At 36.5% G+C, this 11010-nt stretch overlaps 2 protein-coding genes across 2 annotated transcripts in view; one reads left to right on the plus strand and one right to left on the minus strand.

Moving 5' to 3' along the window:
- LOC117121664 (general transcriptional corepressor CYC8-like) lies at positions 1–7668 on the minus strand. The gene is made up of 11 exons (XM_033266917.1): positions 7154–7668; positions 6564–6764; positions 5434–5615; positions 4922–4973; positions 4135–4317; positions 3880–4020; positions 3449–3749; positions 3160–3243; positions 2642–2844; positions 1484–1581; positions 1–1062 (listed from the first exon to the last, which is right to left on the minus strand). The coding sequence occupies exons 1-11, from the start codon at positions 7559–7561 to the stop codon at positions 729–731; spliced, it is 2187 nt and encodes a 728-aa protein (XP_033122808.1). The 5' UTR covers positions 7562–7668; the 3' UTR covers positions 1–728.
- A 2109-nt stretch (positions 7669–9777) lies between these two features.
- LOC117121683 (fibrinogen-like protein A) overlaps positions 9778–11010 on the plus strand; it is a 7987-nt gene continuing 6754 nt past the window's right edge. The window contains exon 1 of the mRNA XM_033266961.1: positions 9778–10655. Within this exon, the coding sequence (XP_033122852.1) occupies positions 10508–10655 (148 nt within the window). The 5' untranslated portion in view covers positions 9778–10507. The remainder of the gene's footprint in view (positions 10656–11010) is intronic.

Genomic DNA, 11010 nt, shown 5'->3' on the forward strand with positions numbered 1-11010 from the left:
TACAAATTTCTGTATTAAAATATTTTAATTCCATGCCAAATATTTACATAATACAATAATAGCAGCCGTAGACTTACTACAAAACATAATGCTCACTTGTACTTGATTCAAATGAGAGAAACTGTTCCACTTGAAGCATACTATGCTAGAAAAAACTTAGCTAGCACCCCCTGCTGTAGCTGCACATGGGAATGTGCATTGTGCAAGAAAAGTTTGTATGATAATGATAAGCCTATATATGGTCATAATGTTATCGTGACCATATTTAAGCATATCGCATGTTTTTGTCAAATATTCTAGACAAGGCTTAATAAGAAAAACATGCATTACCCCAGGCATATTTATCATTGATGTGTGTACAGTACATGCTGACATTGGCTTTGCTTGTGGCTTCCTGTGTGTCTTCACTGTCCATCTATTTACATATCTTTTCCCAAGCAACATATATTTATTATAAACATAACTGCTGTATTATTAATCATTGAGCTAGAATTTAAATCAAAAAACTGTTGTAAGCCCTTATATAGTCATGACATGTCTATATATGGTCATGATGTAATGTCATCTTGACCAAATTTAGGCATGTCATGTTTTTTTTAAAATAATATTTGATAGTCTAGACGGCTTATAGTCCATGTGATATTTTGCTCTTGTCTTAATTTTGTCTCGTGTAATATTTTGTCTCATGAACTGTGTATTTTCGGAAGCGAGCAGGTATACAGTACTTATCATGTGGATGTTGTGGCTGTACTACTAAGGAGTCTAGAGTCTAGTAAAATGGAAGGATTAAAGTCTGTCAAAAGATTCCTTAGATTTATTTCGCTGGGGGCACTTTTCCTCCTTGCGTTTTGATACGCCTGGAAATTGATGGCGGGATCTCGCATGCTTTGGTCAAAGACCGATGACCGTTCATCCTGTTTGCAGATGTCAAACTTCATCCACTTGTAGTTGGTGTATTTACGTGGCCCAGGTGAACTTTGGATGAGATTCTGGATGGTGGGTTTCGAGAAACCGAAGAAAGCTGGTCCACTACCTTTGGATTCTGAGACGACTTCCCTGCCACTATAGAAACAAGTAGAAATAGGTATGTTTAGATATCAGGTACACAATATATAAGATATATAATATAACAATTATTCCTGTATAATTAAACAAAACCATGCAGAATAGAAAGCTGCTATTTCAGGAAGTGGAGTTGAATAGCTTAGTGGTTAGGTGCCTGCCTTCTAATCCCAGGGTCTTGGGTTCAATTCCTGTGACAGTAGGAGTTTTTCTCCACTCGATAAGCCTCATAAAGAGACTTGGCTGATAACAGCACTGTGTTATTTCATTTATTTAAGAGGGCCCCTGTATATCAGCCCTCTTCATAGGATACACTGGAAGGGACACCCTCTATGGTTAAAAGAAACAGTCAAACCCTTCAGTAGTTTTCCATGAAATAATGTCTAAAAAACTGTTATATCTGTAAAATATTAAAACGTACCATGCATTGTTAACGGCCTTCAATAGTGCTGCATGTGCTAGAGATGCTGAATTGGCTTCAAAAGTAACACCAGGTTTGTCATCAGACACAATTTCAAACTATAAAACAAACACATTTATTGCATACAGTATTTAGTATACAGTAATTAACTAATGTTACATTACACTAGCAGGTCTGTAAAGCTCTCTCCACACGATCAAAGTTCACAAATCAGAAGTGATGTTGGTAGTCTATGAGTGAGATACACTGACTAATTGCCATTGTTCCTTAAAGAACACCCCTACGACAAAAATAGAACTGACTGATTGTCCCAGCACGTGACTGCGCCCACACCCTCATCCACACCCAAGCGATTCAACGAGTGTTGAAATTGAACAGAAGAAAACAGAAGAAGCAGGACTGTATTCAGAAGACTGGATTTCCTTTGTTTACTATATCTTTTTAAAGTTTTAATAAAGGGCACTTGAGTTTTTTTTTTTGTGTTTCGTACCATGTCGATCACTCGTAGCAAAGCTTGCTGCGCCGAGTGTGAGGGGCCTAAGCCTGGTGTTAAGTTTAACAAGCATTTGGCTTGCCCATGCTGTTGGACTCGCAATGAAGAAGAGCTTTATTTGATTAAAAAACTGTTGTATGCCCATATATAATCATGATGTGCATGGTCGTCTGATGATGTGCATGGTTGTATGATGACGTCATGACCATATTTAAGGTTTTCACATGTTTTTATCAAATAAAATTTGATAGTCTGGACTGGGCACACATTATGTCACCCAACAGCTTTCATCATGATTTCAAACTTATTCTTTATACAATACTCCCTCAAATTATAGACCTCTCCAATTCAAGACCACCTTCCTGTGATCCCAAATTAACAAATGCCTGTTATATTTATTATTCTAATTAGAGACCATGGAAACCACGCTCCCAAAATTGGTCTTTAATTGTAAGGAGACCTGTATTTGACTTGAATTGAAATTGAATTGAATTGAATTGAATTGAATTGAAAATTGAATTGAATTGAAATTGAATTGAAATTGAATTGAATTGAATTGAATTGAATTGAATTGATTTGCAATTTTCAATCAATTCATAAATCAGTTCAATAAATCAGTAATTAAAAATCACCAAGGCAACTGTCAAACAATTACCAAGACTCACTCTTGGTCCTGTTACACCATCAAGTATCTTGCATGTGTACAGACACATAACATCTGGATCCTTGACACTCACAAATGTCCGTGAACTACAGTAGCCTACGGGGTATATGTACTTGTCTGAGTGAAATCCTGGACGATCGATGATAACGTCACCCAGACTATGGACTGTAAGGTCACCGAGGACGATTGGAAATACTGGCCTCCCTAGGTTTATAGAAATAAAATAGGAAGTTAATATAAGATATGAATAAAATATCTTGAGAAATAATTATTATGAATGAAGTTGATGAACTTGGTGGTTAAAGATTCCCAATCCCAGGGTCCTAAGTTCAATTCCTGTCACGATAACATGATCCACTCCCTAAGACTCGTAATGAGGCTTAGTTTATGTAAAGCATCTTGTTTATATGTTTGTCTTGTGAAAGGATTGCCACTTGATTAAGTTCACTATTGGCATATCCTTGGCCCTGAGCCTAAAAATTTAATAAATAAATAAACATATTATTCAAAAACTTGTACCTGAAGCATCTAAGGTGATTGGCTGAACGAGTTTTCTTGAAGGATTTGACTTTTTCGTCTTAGAACGAGACTCGGTTTTCTTGTCTGTAAAGATGGAGGAAAAGCACAATAAAACCGTGTCTAAATACTACGGAATTTACTTTAGAGCTACGCTTTGAGACTTCGGTATAAAGTGCTACAGTATATAAATTATTTGTAGTGAAATGCCAAAATACACTCGTAAAAAAATGTGTAATAAAATGTTAGTGTCATATGTTATTGTTAGCTGTAAACACAAAAAATGACAAACCTTTCATGTGTTTTCTGTCCTTGGATTTATCTCTATCCTTCTTATGTTTATTTTTGCTTTTATTCTTTATTTTTCCATCTTTCTTGCTGGCAGAGTCTTGTGAGCGTGAACTAATATCTGACGACGGCCCTGGTGATGCGTTTTTAACAGACGTGTTTATAGATTGGCCAGCGTGCAGTGCATTAGCTTGTCTCAGAGCCTGCTGCTTGAGCACTCGTTTCAAAAGCAGTTTCCGCTCTTCCATTACTCGTATAATTTTTTCTTCAGTCCGGCAAATCTCATCACATAGGGCTGCATTTTCCTGGAATATTAAATCAATCATTAAATCAAGCATAAATTTCAATATGTGATGTTGCATTGCATAGTTGAAATATTGTGAGTTTATTATATAACTCATGGTACTGTAAACGTATAGCTAATGATAAACTTACAAAAATCATGGATTTTGCAACTTTCCTGAGCTTTCGGAAACGTTTGCTATATCGTTCGTTCTCACTCTCTTTTGGTTGGTTCTTTTGTGTTGTCTTGGTTACTTGGTAATTTTCGCTTCTCCATTTTTTCTCTTCTGGAGACTTTTTCAACAAAAAAAATTTACATTTGCTATAAATTTGCCAAAAATTGTTAAGAGAAATTTAATGCATATATCACAATATAATTATTGTTTTACAGTCTGTCCATATACTCACCAACAGTTTAAACATTCCAAGATGTCCATCAACTTTTGTGAACCTTGCTTTGGGCTTCTGAGCATCACGGTACAGGATCGACTCCAAGCTGGTTCTTGCATTTGATTGGATCAAACCTTGGCCCAGTATCTGTTGCTTGATTTCTTTGATGTGCATCGGGCGGTTGGCAGCACTTAGAACTTGCTAGAGAGTGGAAAGGTCTCAGATGTTGTTACACACTTTTAGTTCGGCGAGCCCACCACCCAAGGATGATGATTTCAAATTTTTAATATACCCTCATTCTCCACCTCATAAGCTTCAAATGGGTCATTTACTAGACTACTGTATTGCCAAAGTTATGAGTAAAATTATTACTATTAGCGTATTCTCTGTATTAAAGTAGACAATAGTGCCACATTACTCAGTTTTACAATTAGCAACAGTATGCTGGTTTTGGGATGGCATGCCTCAAATTTGTAATTGTAAGGATGCATCTTTTTCTTTTAGTGCAATTCATAATTTGTGCTTTATGAAAAATGTCATTTTGTTTCTGTTTGAAGTGATTTTAAAAGATACATCAGGCCTGTTCTGGTTTATTTTGTTATTTGCCTGGAAATAATTATGAAGTAAATGAAATGATATTACAAATTATCAAACATTTATTTTTTTATTTTTTTTGTTTGACAAATGATATCTTATTTCATACTCTATGGTTGCATATTTCACAATCACAAGATGATGTTTCAAAGGGAGAGCCACATTTAGTTATAATTGATGAATTTTTAATGGATGATGATAACCTGCTTACCTCGGCTGCTTTCAACCAGGTCATGCTGGATTTATCCATCTGATCTGCAACACTGATCAACAACATAGAAAAAAAGCAAACATTTTGTAAGAATAAGTACAAACCAATGACATGAATATTCTTTTGCTACTAAGCATTTGTTTTGTTTTATACCTACTCCTCCGAATAACATCATGCATTCTTTTAAAGTATATTCAGATATGTGGTTGGGCATCTTATCTACTGCCCATTAGAATATACTGTACATGCAACTACCATTAGTTAACTAATGATGTGTTTAACAGTTAATCAATAATAAATAATTCAATCACATCACATTTATTCATTAGGAGCTTTCGATTTGAGCGTAACCATTCTACGTTCTCTGCACAATGTAGATTTGGTCATTTTGCGCCCTAGAACAAGTACTTAACGTTCTTGCATGCGCAGATTACTTCTTACTGACGTCATTACTTCTTATGTCCTACACACCAATTGAAAGCTCCTATTAACTATACTTGAGGACACCATACCAGGGCTCAGACTTGACATCTTCTGGTATTAAATTGTCTGTCACTTCCAGACCTTGTAGAACGTCAGATTGTGATAGCTGTGGAGGGGCGTGTTGCTCCATCGAGGACACGAATGAGGCTACACTTCCAGGATAAGCTGCTGGTATTTGAGCAAGTCTTGACAGACCCATTTCCTGCTGAACCTGAGGCAAACAAAATCCAAAGGAATAAATATGAATTTGTATAAAACAGATGTGTTTAATTTAGCAAGTACTATCTTAAGTATTAGCCTCATTTTATACCAAAATCTCACTATTAGAAATTCCAAAAATGTTACCTTTTTTTGTCTGATATGACATGATAAGAAACAACTGTATAATATATTTATAACTATAAACATTTGCAAAGATATATATTTTATTTTTAATCATTCAAAATGTGAACAAATTGACTGCTACTGCATATCCACAAGATAATACAGTATATATAATAAGATAACATCAATTTAAATCCTGAACTTTGTGAAAATTTCTCATTAATGTTTGTCTCAAAATTTTAATAATAAATCGGACAATTTCCATAGTACCCAATGACTTGTCCTGCGGGATTGTTCATTAAAATTACAGATGTTACAAAACCTAGGAGAATAAAGATTAATCTTTTTTTTCTTGGGTTAAAAAATCATTTCAGTAATCTAATAACTTTTAGTTGTAACCAAAATCCAGCCAAAGTGAGTGGAGACCTGAGGGAGAATACAAGTGTGGCAATCTGTCGGCAGATTTATGGGTCTAATGGTAATGCCGCACTATTTTCTGTATTCCTATACATCCATAATTTTGGCAAAATATCTGCAGCAACTATGGATGTTCCGTAGAGCTTGAGTACCTTGTTGATTATCAGTGGCGGATCCAGGAATTTGAAACAGAAGGGGCCCAGCGAAGGATTTTCACAGATGGAGGGTAGCTAGGCCACCTCAGCTCCACAATGGTTGGGGCACGAGGTAAGGAAATTTATGATTATGGCACCTCTAGATAGCCAGATATGACACCTCAGACTTAAATTTGAATCATTATTTACTTAAATTTTGAAAAAATTTGAGCTGGCTGGCTGCTTCCCAACCCCACCCCTAAATCCACCACTGATTACCTCACCTGATGTTGTGCCTGGTATTGTTGTAACTGCTGAGCTTGTAGTTGCTGCAGAGCAATCTGGCGATGAGCTGCTTGAAGCTGTATAGCCAAGTCCAGGTGTTGCTGCTGCTGCAGTTGCTGTTGCTGAAGCTGCTGCTGCTGCTGTTGAAATGCCATATGCTGCTGTAGTTGATGGTGATGATGCATTTGTTGCTGAAGATTCTAATAAAAAATAGTAATTGTTAAGAAAATAATTTTATATTGATGCATACTAAAGTAAATGGTAGAGAGGATGTAAGAAATTAACAAGCAATATAGATCCTGGCCTAACTAAGCCTACATAGTAAATATTGTCACACATATTTTCAAGGTCATCATATTCATGTAGTTTCCAATCAATGATATTAAGAAAAATCTGATCAGATTCTACCAATAAAAGTGTACATAGCTTACACCTAAGCCTAGCTTAGTAAGAGGCTTAATTAGGCCTAGGCCTAGTTAGCCTAGCTTAGTCAGCCTGGCCCTAGCCCACGCCCTAGCCTAGGCCCTAGGTAGCCCTATTAAATATATAAAATTAAAAGTGTTCAAAGAAAAAAAGAAAAAATACTGACCTGAATCTGTTGGGGAGACGCAGGTATTTGTTGCAAAGTGTGATGATTTGAGGTACTTAATACGTTTCCATTTGGGAGCTGATTACTTTGTTGCATTGGGGTTGGGTGGCGATTACCAGGAGTAGTATCAACAACAGCGGCTCTAAGCACCGCCGTAGACGCAACATCACTGGTCGCTCCGCCGACGACAGAGTCTCGCCTAGGGCCTAGGCTAGGCCTAACTCCGGATGTTGAAAATGCGGCATTTTCCGCAACATAGTCATGTCCAAGAAGATGTGTGGCTTGAGGTGGAATTGTATGTGTTGTTGGTAGCCTCGTTGAAACATTCAATCCTCCACTAGGGGAAGAAATTGGCATTTGAACAACAGGCTGCTGACTGCTGGGATTCGTAATACTATTGTTGTCCATTATTATTTCTGACACTATTTCCTCATGCTCAAATCCTGTTTTGAAATTACGCCATCCATCGCTTGACTTTCAGCTTTTATTTTTATTAACGAAATTTTAATAGGGTTTATTACGGGAATATGTATGGAGGACAATACCTGTCTCTTATACACATCTAGATGTGTATAAGAGACAGCTACTCTAGGTGTTACTGGCCAGGGGCCAAGACAGATGTGAAAAGCCATATCAAGAGATGTTTCCGGTGCACAGTTAGTAAATCGCAAACCCCAACAATCAAGCCACCGTTACGTCATCTTCTTGCTTTCAGGCCACTGGAGTTGGTAGCCATCGACTTCCTTAAGCTGGACAGAGGTAGAGGAGGATTTGAAGATGTCTTGGCCATAACTGATGCGTATTCTAAGTTTGCAGCTTCTGTTCCGTGCAAGGACCAATCGGCTAAAAGCATAGCGAGGGCTCTTTGAGATAATTGGTTTGTTTGCTATGGGGTACCGGATAGGATTCATTCCGACCAGGGCAAAAATTTTGAAAGCCATGTGATTAAGGAGCTATGCAAGGTATACAATATAACGAAATCCCTGCAATATTTCCCTCCCTTCTATTAACTACGGATCCGATGTATGGTGTAGCCAGACAATTTCTCATAGGAGGTTACCAACGACGAATTCTTCGCTACTTGGCAAATTCAGAGGTTGTTCTACGATGGCCCATAAGTGTCACGGCAACAACTTTTGAAATGTCACGGGCATATTTTCGAAATTCACGGCAACAACTTTCGAAACCACACGGCACACTTTAAAAAGTCACGGTATGCTTTCAAAATTCACCGCACACTTTTAAAAACCACGGCACACTTTCAAAATCACAACTTCCGCTGTGGAAATTACGCTTCCGCCGTGAGGTTCACGGCGGAAGTGATAGAAATTTAATTTTTTAAAACGTTTGGCCGCCGGTGGGAACATGTGAGTTGCTAAAATACAACCACTTCAGCCTGGGCTACATGTCGGAATGACTAGGAGACCTAGCCATTGCCCAGTCCTGCCCGGTCACACGATACTAGGCGATCATTTTCTTTCACGTTAAGCTAGGCCTATGCAGAATATGACCCTCTCTCTATGCCTGGCTACTGAATTGTCCTGAATTATTATTTAATAAATAACTTTTATGCAATTACAATACAGACATGGGAAAAGTTAATATCATTAATTATTATTAACTTTCCGTCATCCCTTTCTAGGCCTATGACATGGCAATTTTGTTTAACAGCAATGAAACAAAATGATAAATCTTAACTTTAGCATTCACACATAAACATAAAATTTATAGACCGTATTTTATTGTAGTATCCCGTGAAGTAGTATTATCCTCATTAGACAATTATTGTTTTTTGTTTTATGATTACGGCCTCCCTACCCCTATAATAAGACAAGCTATAGGCCTATGTATTACTTATTTACTTTTTGCATTGTGATATTCCAGGGATCCTAATTTAAAAAAAACCAAAAAACCAAAAACAGGGACATAGACTAGCTAACTTACTATTTTGTCTTATGTTTGTACGGTACTGTATTTTGTTATGCCGTGTGATTACCAGCCCCCCCCCCCCACCTTGTTTTTAAAACTATAGAACCACTTCAGCCGAGGGAGCGTGGCTACTTATGGTGACGACATGACAAGCATAATTTCAGCTGTACTACGTAGGGCCTTTATTCCAATCTTCAAGACAAAGAGTGGGCCCTGGTAAACACAGAGTTTCTTAGTAAAAATAAAATACCCAAGGATTTGAACGGAATACCCAAGAACCCAAGACCATGTCAAAATACCCAAGATCTTGGGTAAATACCCAAGCAGTGGTCACACTGGTTTCGTCATCTATCGTTCACATGGAGCGGAGTTGGATTTGTCGTTCGACGAAGCATTATTCTTTCTTAAATAAACATAAAAATTACAATTTTTCATGGGACCTCATTTATGCAACATGTGTTTAATTGTTAATCAGTTTATTATGTATGTATTTTTATTTATTGCACAGGATTTACTGATTATGTTTGGAATTCGAGGTTTATAAAAGGATATGGTTGTGTGGTTAATCCTGGTGCTTTCTAAGACGGAGTCGACGTTAACACATACCATTAGACAGTAGAGTCTCTAGATAGTCTGATGACAATGATGCACTCTTTGTAATACAAATAATGAAGAAGACATAGGATAGGCCTACTTTTTATTTACTTGTCCTGCTCTCCTAAACATGTTTTTCGTCTTTTGCTTTGATAATTTTTAATCATTTTGATAGTCACTCCCAATGGAAAAAGCAATTTACAACATCGACATTGAATTGGATGCATCATTGTATAAGGTAGATAACAAAGGAAAATTATTTATCAAAAAGTTAAAAGTATATTGTTTAGTTTGAGAGAGTATTACTCGGTTGACCAATACTATCCTTTTTATTTCCCCTCTCATACTCATTTTTATTTATTTATTTTTTAACTTCTTCATTTCGAAGGTTCATTGTCCCCGCCTATAAAAATATTGATTAAATATAAATAAGTTACAGATAAAAAAATTACAATGGGGCTTACATGATTTCATTCTGCAACACCGCAACGTTAAAATACCAGTAAAACTTGAATTGAGTGATTATTATTCTTAGGTTACTAATGTCCTTGATCCTTCAATTTATTCTTATTCGTTGGTATTAGCACAGGCCTTCTTGCAGATAATCAATAAATAATTCAACTTTTAATGGTGGTAAGTTTAATATACAGTATGAACAAATATTGAATTATAGATACATTAATTTCTTTAATGGTATGTTATTATGATGAATTTTACATGAAAAAGCCATTCATATTATTGATATTTGCACAAGCAAGCCAATTTTGCAATAATGCAAACTATAAACTATACGCTAAAACGTGCTGGTGGTATAATTAAATTGTACTCGCTATGTTACCATTTTCATACAAACCGACAGTCGTTGAGTACCATAGTGAACGAGTGCATTATCAGATCTTTATAAGAAGAAGCAACTGTATATTCACACTTGGGAAAATGTTCTTGATTTCCTTCCTTCTGACTTTCTCTGCATCTGGTGGTATGTAGTACGGAAGCTTAAAGTGGCCTTCCGCGTTTCCGAGTTTCCAAGATAATTATCATGGAAACATGGAATAAGTATTTATTAAGACGTCTTTCCGAGATAATTTATCTCGGAAAGACGGATTTCCGAGATAATTTATCTTGGAAAGAAGGAATTCCAAGATAATTTATCTTGGAAAGACGGAATTCCAAGATAATGTATCTTGGAAAGACGTCTTTCCAAGATATGTTATCTTGGAAAGACGGAATTCCAAGATAACATCGAGGAGACGAAATTCAAAATTCAAACATAGCCTGAAAGCTGTAGTAATTATAAGGAAAGTTGAGCTACCTGTAACTTACCAATGGATAGG

The sequence above is a fragment of the Anneissia japonica genome, unplaced genomic scaffold (assembly GCF_011630105.1).
Source record: "Anneissia japonica isolate Jap-2015-1 unplaced genomic scaffold, ASM1163010v1 scaffold287709_len1912824_cov184, whole genome shotgun sequence".
Taxonomy (NCBI): Eukaryota; Metazoa; Echinodermata; class Crinoidea; order Comatulida; family Comatulidae; genus Anneissia; species Anneissia japonica.

Coding starts and splice junctions, on each gene's coding strand:
- LOC117121664 (XM_033266917.1), bottom strand. CDS start 7,561: ATGGACAACAATAGTATTACGAATCCCAGCAGTCAGCAGCCTGTTGTT. Junction 4,021..4,134: donor TTGGAATGTTTAAACTGTTG/GTGAGTATATGG, acceptor TTGTTGAAAAAG/TCTCCAGAAGAGAAAAAATG. Junction 1,582..2,641: donor ATGGTGTAACAGGACCAAGA/GTGAGTCTTGGT, acceptor TTTGTTTTATAG/TTTGAAATTGTGTCTGATGA.